The sequence below is a fragment of the Meles meles genome, chromosome 6 (genome assembly GCF_922984935.1).
Source record: "Meles meles chromosome 6, mMelMel3.1 paternal haplotype, whole genome shotgun sequence".
Taxonomy (NCBI): Eukaryota; Metazoa; Chordata; class Mammalia; order Carnivora; family Mustelidae; genus Meles; species Meles meles.
The window spans coordinates 136893439-136914131 of record NC_060071.1 but is presented as its reverse complement, the minus strand read 5'-3'; the positions used below and the strand labels follow the sequence as shown (position 1 = coordinate 136914131).

At 39.8% G+C, this 20693-nt stretch overlaps 1 protein-coding gene across 3 annotated transcripts in view; it reads left to right on the top strand.

The window, feature by feature from the left end:
• LIN52 (lin-52 DREAM MuvB core complex component) overlaps positions 1 to 20693 on the top strand; it is a 122101-nt gene that overhangs the window by 49525 nt on the left and 51883 nt on the right. The window contains exon 6 of one of the 3 annotated variants that reach the window (XM_046009906.1): positions 5725 to 5765. The exons of the other annotated variants lie outside the window; for them this stretch is intronic. Within the exon in view, the coding sequence (XP_045865862.1) occupies positions 5725 to 5750 (26 nt within the window). The 3' untranslated portion in view covers positions 5751 to 5765. Of the gene's footprint in view, positions 1 to 5724; positions 5766 to 20693 lie in introns of those variants that run through there. 3 annotated transcript variants of the gene reach the window in all.

Here is a 20693-nt window from a genome sequence, read left to right as displayed (position 1 = left end):
AGATGAAATCTTTTAAAAGAGAGAGACAGGGAGAGAGAGGGCAGGAGCAAGGGGTGGGGGGGAGAGGAAGAGGAAAGAGGGAGAAGCAGACTCCCTGCTGAGTGGGGAGCCCGACGTGGGGCTCGATCCCAGGACCCCAAGATGATGACCTGAGCTGAAGGCAGACACTTAACTGACTGAGCCACCCAGGTGCCCCAACAGTACTGTAACTATTATGTCCAAGAAACACTAACAATAATTGCAAAATATCTAATATCCTTTCACATTCAAAATTCCTGTTATTCCTAAAAATCTTGTGTAGCTTTTTAAAAAAATATATTTTATTATTTATTTATTTATCTGAGTGAGAGAAAAGAGAGAGAGAGAGAGAATGAGTGAGCAGGGTGAGGAGCAAAGGGAGAGGAACAAGCAGACTCTGAACTCAGCGCAGAGCCTGAGGTGGGTTTCAGTCCTATGACTCTGAGATTGTGCCCTGAGCTGAAATCGAGAATCGGTCACTTAACTGACTGAGGTAATGCGCTCTTTTTTTAAAACCAAGATCCAGTCAAGATTCAGGCATTGCAAATGTCAGTACATTCTTTTTTTTTTTATGATTTTTTTTATTTATTCATTTTTTATTTATTTATTTTATTCAGAGAGAGATCGAGAGCGAGAGCATAAGCAGGCTGAGGGAGGTAAGAGGGAGAGAGAGAAGCAGACTCCCTGCTGAGTGGGGAACCCCATACAGTGTTCTACCCCAGGACCCCAGGATCATGACCTGAGCCAAAGGCAGACGCTTAACCGTGTCAGTACATTCTTGATAGGAGACTATTTAGTACTAAATTCTGCACACCAGCTCTTTTAATAAATATTTACCAGTTTTTTCCTATGGTGAACATATATTTACTCAAATGACTATCGTTTTCCACTATAATATTGAGTTTCAAGTTCTCCCTCTACAACAAGCCTATTTTAGCAAGCTTCCTTAATCTGTTTCTGGTATTCTCCCCTTCTCCTAACCAAATTAGCTGTAGAATTGTTCTCTCGCCAATAACTATTCCACTCTGCAGTCAGAGTAACATTTTTGAAACACATTTGACATGTGACTTCATTCCTTTCTTAAACCCATCAATAGCTTCTCGTTGCTCTTAAGAAAAAATAAGAAATCTTTAACTTGGCCTTACTGCTCTGCATGATCTGGCCTTTCTGACGCCATGCTTCCCTCCCTGACCATGGATTCTACAAATTCCTCAAGAGGGAAAAATGAGATAAAGAATCTGGGGAACACCTTTTGGAAGAGATGAAACTTGAAGTAGGACTTCATGGCTAATATTTGCATATGGGGGGAAGGAAGACACTTCAGACTGGAAGCAGGTTTTTTTTTTTTTTTAAAGATTTATTTATTTATTTGACAGAGAGAGAGATCACAAGTAGGCAGAGAGGCAGGCAGAGAGAGAGGAGGAAGCAGGCTCCCTGCGGAGCAGAGAGCCTGATGTGGGGCTCGATCCCAGGACCCTGAGATCATGACCTGAGCCGAAGGCAGCGGCTTAATCCACTGAGCCACCCAGGCGCCCCTGGAAGCAGGTTTTGAATATGGATTGTTTAGAGTACTAGAAGGCCTGAAGGACTTATGGAAGGCCTGAAGGACCAAGGGGGGAGTCATTTTCAGAAGCCTGATAGCTAGCTACCTCCGGGGAGAATTGAAGGGTGTGGTGATGGGTCGGAGAGACGAGCTTGGACGCCGAGCTTGGACGCGGTTGCAATCCAAGAATGCAGTGCCGCTTGTACTAGATAAGGACAGAGTGAATGCAAGAGAGAGGGCGGTTGAGAGATCTTTGGAGGGAAAAGTAGATGCGGAATTGTAACAGACTGGAAGGACACAGAGTCAAAATTATTTTAAGATGTGAAGCCCCTGTGACCAGGAGAATACAATTTAGGGTGGAAGTGGGGTACAAAGTGTTAAGGGGTCACTGAAATGAATTACTTAGACAACTATCGGTATTATTGGCTCAAAAATTGTGGATATCACGTGTATTCGTTAGGTTGAGGTTTAGCTGCATATAACAAGAAACCCAAAGTAATTGTGGCTTACACAGAGCAGAACTCCTTTTTTTCCACAAAAAGGAAGGCTCGAGGTAGACAGGTTGTGCACATCACTTATTTTCCTTTAAGCAGCTTCCTAGAATAGTGCCATAGAACGTCATCATCTGGACCAACCTAGCTGCGAAAGAATTTCATCTTTTATTCTGGGCTGTAATGTTGCTGACTAAAAATCAGGGGTTTTGTTAATAACGAAGAGGGGGATAATAGATATTGGGGTAAGCAATCAGTATCCCCTGCCGCAGGCAACAGGAAGCCAGTGCAAAGAGCAGCGATGGGTCCGTAGAAGTAGAAGAATGTGAGGTGATGGTTATGTTGTGAAAACTCAGAATTAGTGAGTTTAGAGGTGCATGGTTGGTTGTTAATCTGTGAATTAGACTTCATGCTTATACCTTATTGATTATGTTGTGTGGATTATAAACAAAAGTAAGGGATTGATTTTCTTTACCATATGGTATGTTTGGTATTCCAAAAGTCAGTAAATGCATACCCAGTGAGTCCTTTTAAGAGATCTTGCAGACCTTTTTTTAGGGGGTGTGAGCTATTTTTCTAAGGAATTACAATCTCAACTTAAAAAAAAAAAAAAACTTTTGGGAGACAAACCACTCAAAAATGGTCGGCGTTTTACTAACTGACCCTTTTTTTTAATGGTCAGCTTATTAATATTTATATCTACTCAGCAGATTCTGGTTACATATTTTTAGTTATGAAGTAGAACACCTTGGTTCTCTGATTTCTGTATATTTATCAAAGCAGATTCTAAGAGATTTTTCTAAATTGTTTTAGTAAAATTTTCTTTTATGCAGTTAGCCTGGACTAAACAACAGTGAATCCAAGGGCTGATTTTTATTTTCACTGTATCTCACATAGCCTTCATTATAATAGGGTATCAGTGTTATTGAGTCAATGGTTGAATTATTTCTGAAGCCCAATATGATGTAGGCTCTGGTAAAATTTGAAGTTAAAGGCAGTCTTCATTGTTTAACATAATCAAATTTGCTTTATAGCCAAAAAAACCTTTAATGTCTTTTATTAATAATTATAATTAATTTTATACTATTGATATAATAAGCTATTTTTACAATGATTTTACTGCTAGTTTTAACAAAAACTAGCCCCTAAGAACACTTTTCAACAAAATGCATGAAAATAGTGTCATTTAGAAACATTTGTTTAAAATAACCCAAAATGCCAAATCAGTCTTTCAGGTTTATGCCACTTAAAATGGTAAACAAAAATAAAAACATGGGTGCCTGGCTGGCTCATTTGTTAAGCCTCTGCCTTCGGCTCAGGTCATGATCCCAGGGTCTTGGGATCAAGTCCCGCATCGGGTTCCCTGCTCAGCAGGGAGTCTGCTTCTCCCTCTTCCACTCCCCCTGCTTGTGTTCCCTCTCTTGCTGTCTCTCTCTCTGTCAAATAAATAAATGAAATCTTAAGAAAAGAAAAACAAAAACAGAAAAATGCACGGCATTTTACTTAATAGTTAAAGATGACTTCTCTCCTTAATAGCACTTTGTCTCCTGCAGAATGTGTATGATTTTGCCCTGCTTCTGGTGACTGGATTCTCATCCTTTCAATAGGATCAATATTAAGCCAGCCTTCCTTACCTCCTCGATCCATATTAAACCTGTCTTGGAAAGAGTCTGTTTATTGGATAATATAGCTACATCGGGGCTCTATGACAATATCTTTTGCTGCCTAATTAACTCAGGAGCATTAGAACAAGATAAAAATGCCCTAAAGCCTCTTATCTGATGTCTGGTGAAACCTGCTGAAAGCGGGAGTACCATTAGTTTATGTTAGAAATCAAATGGCTCTCTCCAGTGCAGGAAGTACTGATTAAACCTGAAGGGTCCCTGGAGGACTCTGCAGCTGTCACAGGGGTGGTGGCTGTCCCTCACCGAAAGAGAAATCTGGGCCAGAGGTCCCAGTGGGGTGGTGCTTTAAGAACTAGCACGTGGCTGCCCCAGCTGTTCTGCTTTGCCTAATGAATTGTTTTACAAGAAGAGGCTGGGTATTGTCATCACAAGCTGCCTTCCTTAGAGACCCGAGCAGGCCAAATAATAAGTAATGTTAGTGATGGTAATTGAAATGTGATGGCTCTCCCGGGATCCTCACGGCCCTGGAGCTGGTTGGCACTTGTGGATTGTCTTTCCTACCAAGGCCCTTTTTGAAGTGTGCCTGCCTTTCTTTCTTTCATTTTTTTTTTTTTTTCCCTGTGTTACATAATAATGTGTGAATTTTCTTCTCTCCTCCCCACGGTAGAAATTCATTGACAGAAGCAGACTTAGGAACATTGTTGTAGCTTTAAGTACAAATAAAACAGCTTTGACTTTTTTTTTTCTTTTTTTGGTGCAAAAAATTATTAAAGCATGGGGACAGGACCCATGGGTAGGAAGAGCTGCTGCCCTGGGATTGTGAGAAGCAACTGTTTATATACTTTGGGGGTGGGGGAAGTAACAACCAAAAGAAGTTCCGAAAGGATTTTCATGTACAGCTCTGACTTTTTCATTTAAATTATCAACACTGCAACAGTAAAGGAGAGCTACCACATATCCTTAGTCTCTTGAAGACTACTGCGGAGATATCTCTACGCTTTAAAGGAATGCTTTACTAATTTTTTTTCATATTTCTTTAAAAATTTTATTATTATTATTTCAGAGAGAGAGAGTGCGGGGGTGGGGACGGGTGTGGGGAGGAAGAGAACAGAGAAAGAATCTCAAGCAGATTCCCCAATGAATATGGAGCATGGGGCTTGATCCTACCACCCTGAGATCATGCTCTGAGCTAAAACCAAGAGTTGGATGCTGAACCGACTGAGCCACCTAGGTGCCCCTAAAGGAATGTTTTAAACTTACACAAGTAATTCACACTCTTGATTTAAAATTCTTTAAAATAGCATAGTAGGACATAAAGTGAAAAGTAAAAACCTTGCTTGCTGAACTTACTGGACATTTTCTATGCAGCATCAGGTTTGTATGTTACCACATAGAGATGAGATCACAATATATGAGCTGTTTTGCGACTTGCTTTTTTACCCCACAGTGTAGCTTAGATATCTTTCCACAGTGTTATAGATAGACCTACCTCATTGTTTCCCAACTGCTGCATAAAATTTTATTGTATTGATGTGCCAATTGTAGACTCTTACTAGATAGTTTGACCTGGACCTGTGAGTGGATGTTTATTGTGTGAGCTGGTTGCACTCATGGATTTGTATTCTGTGGTTCACCCTTTTACCTCCGTGACTTTACTTTCTTTAGGAATGTTCCGAGACTTTTAAAATAGGAAACAGTGGATATAAAACTTTTGGGGAGGGGTAATGTGAGTCTTGTCGTACCACCAGCTGGACATCTGTGTAGTGATATGTATCTACTGCGTGTCTTAAATTCTTTGCTTAGTCCAGACAGGTGGGGAAAACAAATAGCCCTTAATGGATGTTGTCTCAGGCATTAACTAGAGGCTTCCTCTCAAGTTGAATGAGTATTCTCTCCCCGAATTTTCTACTTCAGAAGCTCCAAGTGTCAAGTTATGAATGCATTAATGGACTCAGGAAATGATTTGTCAGCACGTGAAAATGAGGACTTGGGTTTCTTGTGTTAACAGCTTGGCTAACAAAGCAAGTTTATACCTTGTGAACTTTAGGGGCCTTGCTGGGAGTGGCGGTGTGATGAATGAAGCAAAGCAATTTTCCAGGAGCATTTCAGGTCAGTGATGGGAGAAATCACTTGTCTTCTCAGGCAAACTAATTTTAGTTGCATCTGTCTTCAATAGGATCTATGCAGATAGAGTGATAGAAATTGTCACTTCCATCAAAAATAGGAACATTGTATGTCTTTTTTAAAAAGATTTTATTTATTTATTTGACAGAGAGAGATAGCGAGAGAGGGAACACAAGCATGGGGAGTGGGAGAGAGGGAGAAGCAGGCTTCCCACTAAGCAGGAAGCCCGATGTGGGACTCGATCTCAGGACCCTGGGATCATGACCTGAGTCGAAAGCAGATGCTTAATGACTCAGGCACCCAGGCGCCCCCACATTATATGTCTTTTAACTCAAAGGCCTTTAGATTCATTCTCTCATTACTTCAAAGGTCTGATTTGCCCAATCATTATTGAAGAGATGTCATACTGATAAGTTGTGAGATGCCAACTAGTTTTTTTTTTAAAGGTTTTATTTATTTATTTGACAGATCACAAGTAGGCAGAGAGGCAGGCAGAGAAGGGGGGTAAGCGGGCTCCCTGCTGAGCAGAGAGCCCAATGCGGGGCTCAATCCCAGCACCCTGGGATCATGACCTGAGCTGAAGGCAGAGGCTTTAACCCACTGTTTCTAGTTTCTCCTTTGTTATTTTCCTCTCCTTGATGCATTTGAATTGATGCACAATGCTTAACTTAATAAATTATTATTTTTTAAGAGTTTTAAAAATCTTTATTTGAGAGAGAGAGAGACAGACAGTGACAGAGATAGCAAGAGAGAGAGCACAAGCAGGGAGGAGAGGGAGAAGCAGGCTCCCCTCTGAGCAGGGAGCCTAACGTGGGATTCGATCCCAGGACCCTGGGATCATGACCTGAGCCCAAGGCAGATGCTTAACCTACTGAGCCACCCAGGCACCCCTGGAGGCTATTATTAGTAACAATTCCTATTTACCTCTTGTCCCAGCATTCAGTAGATTCTTGAGACAACATGGGTATATCAGGGATTTCAGTGGCTCTTGTGGGGTATTGGAGATTCATTAGACCTGTGCTCTTCGAAATATAAGCCACTAGCTGTGTTGTAGCTGTTTAAAGTTAAATTAATTAAAATAAAATAAAATAAATTTAATTCCTCAGTCACACTTGTAAATGCTTAGTAGCCACGTGTGTCTAGTGGCTGCCATATTGAACAACATAGATAGAGAACATTTCCAGTATGTAGCACTACTCTGAAGGTTGGCAAACTTGGCCCATGGCCTGTTTTTGTATTCCCTGTGAACTAAGATTGGTTTTTACTTTTTTAAAGGGTCATTAAAATAAAACAACAACAACAACAAAAACAGAAAAATATGAGACAGAGACTGATTGTGGCCTGCAAAGCCTCATGTATTTACTACCTAGCCCTTTATAGGAAATGTTTGCTGACCCTTGGACCTGTGCCTACTTCGCTTAATAACATTTCAGCTTTCTGGCAAGTTAAGGTTAGGGGTTTCCCTACACCATCAGAAGATTGTGAATCTATTAAGCAAGACAGGCCAACTTAGGAGTAAAGTTTTTTTTTACTATAGATAAACCATGGAATGAGTCAAAGCTTACACAAATCAGTTCCCTGGAGCTAGTACAAGAGGGATGAGCTTCGAAACAGGAAAAGTTCTCGGGGAACCAGGTGCTCAGTGGGTTAAGCCTCTGCCTTCAGCTCAGGTCATGATCCCAGGGTCCTGGGATTGAGCCCTGCATTGGGCTCTCTGCTCAGCAGGGTGCCTGCTTTCCCCTCTCTGTCTCTGCCTGCCTCTCTGTCTACTTGTGATCTCTCTCTGTCTGTCAAATAAATAAATAAATAAATCTTAGAAATAGGAAAAGTTCTTTGTAGTATAAATGATCAACTTGCAGCAGTTTTGTGAATAATACCTAATGTAACAGAACATCATTCTGATTTTATACACTATTTTGTGATTTTTAAGTATTCAATCCTCCCATCTTGCTCTGAAAGAAATAGAATGAGTACATTTCAGCACATGTACTTGACCTTTCAACAAAGAATTTACCATGAAGATTTTTAACTGTTCAGTTGTTTTTTTTTTTTTTTAATTTTTTTTTCTTTTTTTTTTACAGAGAGAGAGAGAGAGAGAGATTACAAGTAGGCAGAGCAGCAGCCAGAGAGGGGAGGAAGCAGGCTCCCTGCCAAGCAGAGAGCCCGATACGGGGCTCGATCCCAGGACCCTGAGATCATGACCTGAGCTGAAGGCAGAGGCTTAACCCACTGAGCCACCCAGGCGCCCCTGTTCAGTTGTTTTTAACTGACAAATTATTTCAGCCAATCTCTCGTGGGAAGAATGAAGCAGAAAGATTCTTCTGTGGGTAGTCTCAACATCTGAGAGATAATCTTCCTTTGCCAAATGTAGCTAACAGTTTCTCACTAAATGTAAAGCTTATGAAATCTGCTTAGAAAAGTGAGCATCTGGCACTTCTGTGGTAAGTAGAGTCAACTTGTTGCCATCAAGATAGGACCTTGATATTCATGAGGGAACTTCGTGATTTCCTAGGTTTGTGCTAATCCATAGCGTATTATTTTTCCTCTAAAATGTAGTAAGGTACATTTGAAAAAACCTTAAGTTCTCCCTCTGGGTTTTTGATGTAAATTAGTTCATAATTAGAAGTGACTAAAGTAATTCCCCCACTAAAATGTTATACTATAATATATTGAATTATTAGTAGAAGCATTAATTTGAACTTCCCTGAATCTTCAGATTTAACATAGTGATGTCCCAATTATTATGGACTATGTGGTGAGATTGTGAAATATACTGAACCCCTGAAAAAGTTAAATTTCAACATTAGCCCTGCAGAAAGAGGCAAGTGGTAGAGGAGATAAAGGGAGAGAATTGTGAGGCAGTATTTTGAGAGGAAACCATCATGAAGTGATGGATTCTTTCTAAAGAACAGTAAGAATGGTAGCTGTGTTGTGCTTCTATTCCCTGGTACAAAATCAGTGAAAATTTTAATACTCAATAGTTTTATTCATTCATCATAACTGGTTATGGTTTCAATCAGCAAATTTCCCATGGTAGAACTTTGACTAAATTTATGAAAACCCCCCATATTTGTTCTAGTCTTTTCAGTTCCATCCTCTTTGCCATTCTGTTTTTGAAAGAAACCGTTAACTTCTTAAATTTATTTTTTAGTAATCTCTACACCCAGTGTGGGACTTGAGCTCACAACCCCAAGATCAAGAGTCCATGTTCTCCTGACTGAGCCAGCCAGGTGTCCCCTCTTTGCCAGTCTTTGCCAGATCATTTCTAAATCTTCTTGCTCTTTGAGTTCTCCCATGTCACTTTTATGTGTGCCCTCCAAACCTTTGCCACACTCTTGTCTCACTGATATTAATAGTATTGCTTATGAAAATAATCTCCTGCTCTCTTGTCTAAGGGATGCTAGTAAGCATCCAAAGATTGCCCACTCTCCAGTAAGAGATTCCATAACATTTCTTACATTACCAAGGAGGTACCTCTACTAAAGCGTGTAATCATGTTTGAGATCTTTGTCCATGGCATTTTATGATGCCAGGCAAAGTATGGCAAGGTCATATATCTTGGGTTTGTATTTTACACCCCAGTAGAAAAGTCAGAAACTTTAAGAGGAAGGAACATCCACTTGAGATTTAAAGTTGCAAACCATAGCCATTTAGGTTCGTCCATGTTGAGGAGAACCTGGAATTCAGGCTTTGGAGAAATAGATATTTCTCTGTTTCTGACATGAAGTATTTATAAGACCTACCTCCCAAAAGGTGCCCAGTATCTGAGGTTCTTTTATTGACCTATCCATATTTGGAATATAATTTTTTTTTATGTCCTGAGATTCTCAGATTAGTAGGGCAAATTTAATTTTTGCATAATGTCTGCACATTGCTGCCAAGTAGATAAGGTAGCCTGACCTTAAACTCCAAACACCTATAAGGATATCTGGGTGTCTGGGTTTTTCACCACTGAATTCCCAACACTTCTTTTAATTGGTACATGATAAATATCTATTGTCTAATAGATCTGTTTTGATTTATATACAAAGGCATTTTCTTTTCATATCCATGTTAAACAACTTTTTTTTTTGAAGATTTTATTTATTTAGGGTCACCTGGGTGGCTCAGTGGGTTAAGCTGCTACCTTCGCTCAAGTCACGATCCCAGGGTTCTGGGTTCAAGCCCCATATTGTGCTCCTTACTCAGCAGAGAGCCTGCTTCTCCCTCTCCCTCTGCATGCCACTCCCCCTGCTTGTGCTCTCTCTGTGTCAAATATATAAATAAAATAAAATAAAATAAAAAAGATTTTAGGGTACCTGGGTGGCTCAGTTGGTTGGGAGACTCCCTTCAGCTCGGGTCATGATCCTGGAGTCCTGGGATAGAGTCCAATATAGGGCTCCCAGCTCAGTGAGGAGTCTGCTTATCCCTCTGACTCGCTCGCTCTCTCTGAAATAAATAAATAATAAAATTAATAATAAATAAAATAAATAATAAAATATATAAATAAGTAAATAATCTTTTAAAAATATTTTGTTTATTTACTTCAGAGAAAGAGAGAAAACATAAGACAGGGAGAGGGAGAGAATCTCAAGCAGACTCCCAGCTGAGCACAGAGCCTGATGCAGAGCTGGATCTCATGACGCTGAGATCATGACCAGGGCTGCAATCAAGAGTTGGATGCTTAACTGAGTGAGCCACCCAGGTGCACCAAACAATTTCTTGTTATGACTGATAACTCTTTTTATGAAACCTTTAACTTCACATTTTCTCCTAAATCACATTGTGGTCATGAGTCCCGTGTTTCCTGTATCATCCTCACTGCCTTTTCAGCTTTCATTTTTCTCTTTTCTTATGAATATTCTTGGTAAAACTTGATGCACTTGCTAAAACATTCCCATACACTGCTGGATGTGTGATGGAACTACTTGTGTTATAGATCTGAGCTAGCCTCAAGAAATGTGTCCATCTTTTGGGGTGCCTGCATGGCTCAGTCAGTTAAGCATCTACCTTCAGCTCAGGTCATGATCCCAGTGTCCCAGGATCGAGTCCCACATCAGGCTCCTTGCTCAGTGGGGAGTCTGCTTCTCCCTCTACCCTTCCCCCCTGCTCGTGATCTCTCTCTCTCTCTCAAATAAATAAATAAAATCTTCAAAAAAAACAAACAAATGAACAAACAAATAAAAGATGTATCCATCTTTTATTACAAATTTGTAGAAACTTCTCGTCCTCTCCAGTTGCCATTGTGTTATCTTCACTATATGTAAAAGTACCACTAGGAAACATCACAGCCTCAGTGGGATGCTGGTGGTGAGTGGACTGCTAGGCTCACTAACTAGCTGAATGATTTGTTCTTTAGTTTGTATTGTTTGGATTAGTTCCTCAGCAAAATTGCAAGTAAACTCCTGTGGGTTTTTTTTTTAAGATTTTTAAATTTTTATTTATGTATTTGACAGGCAGAGATCACAAGTAGGCAGAGAGGCAGGCAGAGAGAGAGAGAGAGGTGGAAGCAGGCTCCCTGCTGAGCACAGAGCCCAATGCGGGGCTCGATCTCAGGACCCTGGGATCATGACCTGAGCCAAAGGCAGAGGCTTTAACCCACTGAGCTACCCAGGTGCCCCAAACTCCTGTGTTATATTAACTTTCATGCCTTTATAGCTGAAATCCCACAGATATGAAAGACTTGGACTCATACACTGATAACAGTTATGAATTGTTTAGAATAACTTGTTTTCCTCCTTAAATAGAAATTATAGTAAAATTCAATTCTTGTGTAATGGAACTATTCAGTATTGTATATAATGCTGCGGTCTGATTTTGGAGGGAATATTTTATAACACTGTTAGAAGAAAAATAAATGGTTTTTGCACAAATGAGATCTAATAATTATTTAAATTAATAATTCTGTCCTTTGAGATTATATTTGATTCTGTTTTTATTGTTCACCACCAGTGTGTGAAATGAATATATGCAAAAATGGTCTGTTATCACCTACATTTGCTTTGGTGTTTGGAGGGTGCAAGCAGTGAGGAGATCCCAGTTTGCATGATTAACCTTATAAGGACTATGGATCCTTCCAAATGTAGGAACTACCCTGTACTTTATTTAGGTCCAGAATGAAGCTGGTTTTGCACAAATTAACAATGAAATCCTTAAAGTCACATGAAAATACAAGAGAACCAGAATAGCTAAAAAATCTTGAAAAAGAACAAAGTTGAAGGACTCATAGTCTCAAAGTTTTCATACAAAACTACAGAAATCGGGGCACCTGGGTGGCTCAGTGGGTTAAAGCCTCTGCCTTCAGCTCAGGTCATGATTCCAGGGCCCTGGGATCGAGCCCCGCATCGGGCTCTCTGCTCGGCGGGAAGCCTGCTTCCTCCTCTCTCTCTCTCTCTCTCTCTCTCTCTGCCTGCCTCTCTGCCTACTTGTGATCTCTGTCTGTCAAATAAATAAATAAAATCTTAAAAAAAAAAAACCTACAGTAATCAAGACAGTGTGGTATCAGTATATAGGTATCTTTATAGATGAATAGAATTGAAAATTCAGAAACCCTCATATTTATAGTCAGTTTTGACAGGGGTGCCAGATCATTCAATGGGTAGGAAATAGTCTCTTTAACAAATGATGCTGGGGGGCGGGGGGCGCCTGGGTGGCTCAAGGGGTTAAAGCCTCTGCCTTTGGCTTGGGTCATGATCCCAGGGTCCTGGGATTGAGCCCCACAATGGACTCTGCTCGGCAGGGAGTCTGCTTCCTCCTCCTCCTCCTTCCTTCTGCCTGCCTCTCTGCCTACTTGTGATCTCTGTCTGTCAAATAAATAAATACAAAATCTTTAAAAACAAACAAACAAACAAATGATGCTGGGAAAACACAATATCTATATACGAGAACCCCAAATTGAACCCCCCATGTTATACTATATACAATTACTCATTCAGAAACCCAATATAGACCTAAACGTAAGAGCTGAAACTGTAAAAAGTCTTAGAAGAAAACATAAGCGTAAATCTTTATGACCTTAGTAGGTTGTGGTTTCTTACATACAATTCCAAAAACACATGCAGAAAAAGAAAATTAAAAATTGGACTTAATCAAAATGTAAAAGTTTTGTGCTTCAAAGACACCGTTAAGAAAGTGAAGAGGCATGGGGCACCTGACTGGCTCAGTTGGTAGAGCATACAACTCTTGATCTTGGGATTGTGAATTCAGGCCCCATGTTGGGTGTAGAGTTTGGTGTGGGCGTGGGGGGTAATTGAAAACATGGCCCACTGAATGGGAGAGAACTTCTGTAAATCATTTCTGTATTGTTTGATAAGGGACTTGTATCCAGACTATATAAAGAACTCATATAATTCAACAATAAAAAGACAGCCCAATTTTTAAGGTAGGCAAAGGATTTAAACAGACATTTCTCCAAAGACATATAGATGGCCAATAGGCGCATGTAAAGATACTCAACATTAATCAATAGGAAATGCAAATCAAAATCATGAGATACTACTGCATACCCACTGCAATGACTGTAATGAAAAAGATGAACAATTACAAGTGTTGACAAGGATGTGGAGAAATTTGACCCCTTGCACACTATTGTTGGGAATGTAAAAATAATATGGTACTTCCTCAGAATATTAAAAATAGAATTACCATATGATCCAGCAATTCCACTTCTGGGTATATACCCAAAGGAATTGAAAGCAGGGACTTGAACAGATATTTGTACACTCATGTTCACAGCAGCATTTGAAATTGCCAAGAGGTAGAAACAACCCAAGTGTCCATTGATGGATGAATGGATAAACAAAATGTGGTATGTACATGCAGTGGAATAGGATTCAGCCTCAAAAGGAAGGAAAATCTAACAGGTGCTGCAACATGGATGATCTTGAGGATATGCTAAGTAAGATAAGCCAGCCACAAAAAGACAAATAATGTACGATTCTGCTTATATGCACCTAGAGTAGTCAGATTCACAGAGGCAAAAAGTGGAATGGTGGTTGCCAAGGGCCAGGGAAGGGAGGAAGGGAGAATGGGAGTTATTTCATAGATATAGTTCCAATCCTGCAAGAGGAGAAAAGTCTGAACATAGGTTGCACAACAATATCAATATACTAATGCCACTGCAAGGTACACTTAAAAATGGTTAAGATGGTGGGATGCCTGAGTGGCTCAGTCGGTTAAGCATCTGCCTTCGGCTCAGGTCTTGATCTCAGGGTCCTGGGATTGAGTCCCTCATCTGGCTCCTTGCTCAGCAGGGAGCCTGCTTCTCCCATCTGCCTGCTCTGCCTGTTGTGCCTGCTGCTCTGTGCTTCTGCTCTCTCTCTCTGACAAATAAATAAATAAAATATTTTTTTAAAAATGGTTGGGGCGCCTGGGTGGCTCAGTGGGTTAGGCCTCTGCCTTCGGCTCGGGTTGTGATCTCAGGGTCCTGGGGTCAAGTCTGACACCAGGCTCTCTGCTCGGCGGGGAGCCTGCTTCCTCCTCTCTCTCTCTCTCTACCCGCCTTTCTGCCTACTTGTGATCTCTCTGTGAAATAAATAAATAAAATATTAAAAAAAAACCAAAATGGTTAATATGGTAAAATGTATGTTATGCGTACTTTACCACAGTTTAAAGGGGGGATGACAAATTTATGGTATATGAATTATATTTCAATTTTCAAACAAATTATATGAGAAAAAGAAGAAAACAAAGGTATAAAACCAGTCCAGGAAACCCAAAAGGATTTGAGGAAGTCCATTATATGCCTGTTCCACAGCACTTATTCATTCAAGAAAAAAAACTTTCCCTTTCCAAAGTAATGAAATTATTTTTTGTTTTAATGTCAACATACTTTACAAAAAAATCTTTTATTTTGTTTTATTTTATTTCTTTTCAGTGTTCCAGAATTCACTGTTTATGCACCACACCCAGTGCTCTATGCAAAATACAGATGTAGTGAAAAGAAGGGCCATCTGTACCCCCCAAAAAATCTTTTAAATATAACAGAAAACATAAGCTAGAGGCATTCCTAGTTAAGAAATGATAAATAATGAAAAAGAAAAAAAATAATGAAAAAAGACCAGCAGATAGGATTCAGGCGTTGTTAATGCTATTACCTAATTATCATGGTAAGCCAGAGAAGGTAAAGCTATCCTGAAATTTTATTTTGCTCTCTTACCACGTTTCAAGATGGTAGGAGGGGAGTGCATGCTCAGTTCAGTTCACAGGAGGGAGCATTTTCCCTCCTATGCCCACCCTTCCTGCAGCTCTCCTTATGAGGGGCAGGATACACAGGCTATGTACCAAATGCCATTGTGAAGCACATGCCCAGAGATATTTTTCTTGATCCAAATCATCTAGTATTCACCAAAGGCAGGACTTGGACACTAATTAGGAAAGGTTGTTAGAAAAGAAAAGGCAGGGGCGCTTGGGTGGCTCAGTTGTTAAGTGTCTGCCTTTGGCTCAGGTTATGATCCCAGGGTCCTGGGATTGAGCCCCACATCAGGCTCCCTGCTCAGTGGAGACCCTGCTCCTCCTCTCCTGCTCCCCCTGCTTGTGTTCCCTCTCTCACTGTTTCTCTGTCAAATAAATTAATAAAATCTTAAAAAAGAAAAGAAAAGGCAGTTTCCAAGACCATTCCATCTGTCCACTCGACTGACACAAATCAGAGTTGAATCCAGTCTTTGTTACTGAAGGTCTTTTTTTGACGTATAATGATTTTTGTTTTCCACTCCCTTCAATTCTTGAATGAGTCTTTTCTTTTTTAAAGATTTTTTATTTTTTATTTATTTATTTGTCAGAGAGAGAGAGAGTGCACACAAGCAGGCAGAGTGGCAGTCAGACGCAGAGAGAGAAGCAGGCTCCCCACCAAGCAAGGAGCCCGATGCGGGACTCGATCTCAGGACCTCGGATCATGACCTGAGCCGAAGGCAGCAGCTTAACCCATGGAGCCACTCACATGTCCCTTGAATGAGTCTTTTCTACCCCTCCTTTTCTTTTATTCTTTCCCAAAGTAGATTTGAAATAATCTCTTGATCATCATTGTTACTTATTGTAACATCTGACTCTACTAAGGGTTCACATCTGTTTCTTAGGATTTAGATATTATAATAAATAAACATTTATTAATGGTCTTCTATGAAAAGCAATGTGCTAGACCCTGGATTTCAAAAACACATAAACTCTTCTATTTATAATCTGATTAGGGTGACAAGTACGTAAAAAGACAAATACATAAAAAGATCACAGTACAAAAGAGCATGTACTGATTGTCACTTGAGTACCATAGAAGTTCGGAAATGAGGGTTCATAGTGGGTTGAAGTGGTTGGGTAGAGTCTTTTTTTTTTTTAATATTTTATTTTTATTTATTTATTTGACAGACAGAGATCACAAGCAGGCAGAGAGGCAGGCAGAGAGAGAGGGAGGAAGCAGGCTTCCTGCTGAGCAGAGAGCCCGATGTGGGGCTCGATCCCAGGACCCTGGGATCATGACCCAAGCCGACGGCAGAGGCTTTAACCCACTGAGCCACCCAGGCGCCCCTGGGTAGAGTCTTTTAAAAAAAAAAAATTTAAACTGGAATGAAAGAAATAAATTTTATTTATTTTTTAAAAGATTTTATTTATTTGAGAGAGAGAGTGAGAGAGCAGAGGGAGAAGCAGACTCCCCACTGAGCAGGGAGCCAGATGTGGAGCTCTATCCCAGGACTCCGGGATCATGATCTGAACTAAAGACAGATGTTTAACTAACTGAGCCACTCAGGTGCCCCAAAAAATAAATTTTATATATCATCATTGGCAAATTGGTTTCCTCCACAGTGTAAGATTCCATGTAAAATGTAACATTCCATTTAACAGTTACTATTTGATTAACCTGCACAAATCCTCTTTTCTCATACTCATTTCCCTCACTGGCAGCCCAGATTTCCTTAGGACAGTAAAAGGCATTGCCTATTTGTCTATTTGTTTACATATGGACAAGTAATTAAGTAGGGAGACAAAGGGACCTTATATCATAATTTGGCTACTGAGCCATGCAGTCGCCTCTATCGGTTTTCTCTGTTTAGCCTGTAAAGTGATAACAAAGACAGAAGAAAGTAGCCACTGTCAAGCATCTCTGGCCTAGGGTGAGTTTGACCTGCACTTTGACAATGATTTTGATTATTTCTGCTTTCTATGTTGAATGGATTTACTACCCATCAGAGTCTCAAAGACCCTTAATTTAAAAAATACATTGATTTTTTTTTTTTAAGTCTTCTGCATGCTGACTGTTACCTCCTTATGACATGTGGTAATGATTTCTGAATTTTCATTAGGCACAACTCATTGTTGAAGCACTGAAGCAGTTGGTTACTTTTGCAGCTAATTCTTGGTTACATAAACAAGAGTCCCTTAAAAAGATAGCCAAAACGGTTTTTTAAACCTGCAGCAACACTGATGTATATCAGTTCTGACTTGGCATCCTTTGACCCATGACTGCAATGTGGTTTTTTTTTTGTTTGTTTTTGGTTTTTTTTTCTTTAAATATTTTATTTATTTGACAGAGAGAAATCACAACTAGGCAGAGAGGCAGGCAGAGAGAGCGGAGGAAGCAGGCTCCCTGCGGAGCAGAGAGCCTGATGTGGGGCTCGATCCCAGGACCCTGGGATCATGACCTGAGCCAAAGGCAGAGGCTTTAACCCCCTGAGCCACCCAGGCGCCCCCATGACTGCAATGTTTTATTACCCTCAGCTACATTAGGACACATCCTTACAAGGCCACTTTTGTAGCAGATATTTTTATAACTCTACAAAATGATTAGACTGACATAGAGCAATTCTCTAAATACATGGGTATTAAAATATTCTGGCTGCTGTCTCCTTTTTGCCTTCAAGTTGAGACATCATGATGAGATAAGACTCTACCAGTCCTAATTGGTACATGAGTGAAGTTAGGCACAGCATTCTCATATTATTGACAAGAGTCTTTGTCACTGTAAATAGGAGAAATCTTGGAGGAGGGGTTCCCATTATAGTGATTCTAATTCAATTCTGCTAATACTGTTTTTCAGAAACTACATTAAAACGCATTCCATGAAGTCAGAAAGGGAGTTACGGTACTAAACTGAATTCTAGCTGGAACAATTTAGCTTGTGCTCAAAAATTTACAATGTGTTTATCTGGGAGTTTGAGGTATTGATTAGGGTTTAGAGAGTGTTTAGGAGAACCTGAATGGGAGAAACCTTCTGTTAATTGGTACCAGGGTACAGTGACATGGGATACAGACTCAAATAGGCTTCCAGCATCTCGTGGTCTATACGTCATAGTCCTCAAGGGGGAACCAAGAGTCTGGGAAGGTCTCTAGTAATGATCCTAACAACTCTCTGACCTCTCTTCCCCTAAGTACTCCCAACCTGCTTCCAAGTGTCCCCAATTTTTCTAACTAGGAACAATTTCCAATTGAAAGGTTAACTGAGAAGTATGAGACTTTAAATAGCAAATGATTATGGCTACAACCATTTTGGAAAACAGGCAGTATCTTCTAAGGTGATCATACATATATTCTATCATATACACAAATAAATATTTTAATACAATTCCAGTGCTAGGTATATACTCTAGAAATAGAAATGCAAACATTTGTATACCAAAAGATGCATACAGAAATATTCAGAATAGTGCTGTTCCTATAGGTCAAGACTAGAAATGATCCAAAAGTTCATTGACAGTAAAATGAACAGATAAATTCAGATACATTCACATGCTAGAATAGCCCTGAAAATGAACAAACTATTGCTACATGAGATAGCATGAATAGGTCTCAGGAACATAACATTGATAAATAAAGATAGACACAAAAGAGTACGTATTATACAATACCATTTATATAAAGTTCAAAAACAGGCAAAGCTAACCTATGATGATATAAATCAAAATAATGATTGCACTGTGGGTATGGTGGGTGGCTGGGAGGGAGTGTGAGAAGGTAAACTTCTGGGGGGGCTGGTAATGGTTCTCTATAAAGATGGATGTGGTTGTGTGTCCATTTTGTGAAATTCCACACATGTACTTATGATTTGTACATTTTTCTGTCTATATGCTGCACTTTAGAAGTTAACTAAAAAATTTTTTGAAGACAAATAGTGGCTGAGATAAAAAAGTGAAAGTAATTCACTCCGAAGTTGAATAGCTAAGGTGTTGTTAAATTGAAATGCCAGGGCGCCTGGGTGGCTCGGTGGGTTAAGCTGCTGTTTTCGGCTCAGGTCATGATCTCAGGGTCCTGGGATCGAGTCCCTCATCAGGCTCTCCGCTCAGCAGCGAGCCTGCTTCCCTCTCTCTCTCTCTCTCTCTGCCTGCCTCTCTGTCTACTTGTGATCTCTCTCTGTCAAATAAATAAATAAAATCTTAAAAAAAAAATTGAAATGCCAGTCTTTCTGGTTTGATACGGGAATTTCATGAAAGAAAGTTGTCAGGCATTAATAGTATTCCAGCCAGATTTCAAATACTGCTTTGAGCAGGTCTTATGTCATTGGATAAGAATAATAGGAATTATTTTCTAGGATATTTTTCTCATGGGTAGCTGTGAATATATACAACTTTTTGTGCCTTAAAAGTTTGCTTTTAACATAAACGTCTTTAGTATTAAAAATTTTGTTCCAGGGAGCCATTAAATTAGGTATCCTGGTGAGAGAGACAGAATGGTGATAAATGTGATTCAGTAGATGGCAGTATTCCCTTTGAAGTTTTTAGTTAAAATGTGGATATGTGGGGATAACTCTTAGCAACTTTCTTCAGTAGGAATGGTAAAGGGTCACCTACTGGGACAACTAGACCAGAAAGAACATTTTAATGTTTTTCTTCATCTTATGTGTTATTTCATGTATTGCTAAGAACTATTTTGAATGAACCCATAAGATGTAGAGTCCACAAATATAGAGGACAGATTTTTCCTCATAATACCCCAGAATGATAGCCTGCAATAGAAAGTTTGTTTAATGTAATATTACTTTAAGTGGGTGTTAATGCATAGAATATTCAGGAAGAATTTGAGCAGCATCCTTCCCCCCCCCCCCATCTTATATGTAGGAATATATATATGTCAAGATTGAGATAATGACTAACTGCCTTGGACAAGGATGTCAATGAAATTTATTGATGAGGAGATTAGGTGTACTTGAGCACAAATTAAAAGAAAAATTAAAGTGATTGACCAGTCTGTTTTTGTTGGTTATTTTAATACAACTCTTTTGAATAGTCTCTCTTTTTTTGTACTGAAATTTTCTTAAAATGGTAGTACTCGAAGGCAGTGGGGTTTAAGAAATCCTGTGGCATTATAGGACTTCGGGTAGTAAGGAATTTGACATGGATCAGAGTAATATGCCAGAGAAGTCAAGAGTTACCAGCCAAAGGACAGAACGTGCCTGTGGTGCAGAATGGGAGACCAACGATCAAACTAGACAGAGCCAGAAGAACTACATCAAAATTTGACTTTGCTCATTATTAGCTATTGACCTTGGACAAATCACTTAACTTGCCTAATTTTTCTTATCTGTGAAATACAGGTGTAAATGACTGCTTTGGCTTCCGTATAGGGTGTTAAGTGCATCAAGTTAGGTGCATTGTCTGTAAGGGTGCTGTATTAATGTTAATGAACTCTGCGGATAGACTCTGATTTTTATTACTATTCAATTAACTGTTTGTTCCCTCACGTTTTTCTGCCTTTAGTCATCAGGTGCTAGCTGGGAAACGTTGATAAGCGTATCTTCAAAAGCCATCCTTGTATGAGTACCTACTAACAGGTACTGTGCTAAGTGCTTTAACCGCATAGTTTCCAAAGCCTCACAGCTACTCTAGGAGTAGGTTGGACCATTGACCCTATTTTGTCGTCTGCAAAGGTTTGGACTGACCCAAGAGCTGTGAATCAAGGCCGTGTCATCTGACCACAGCCGTTGTTTGTAGT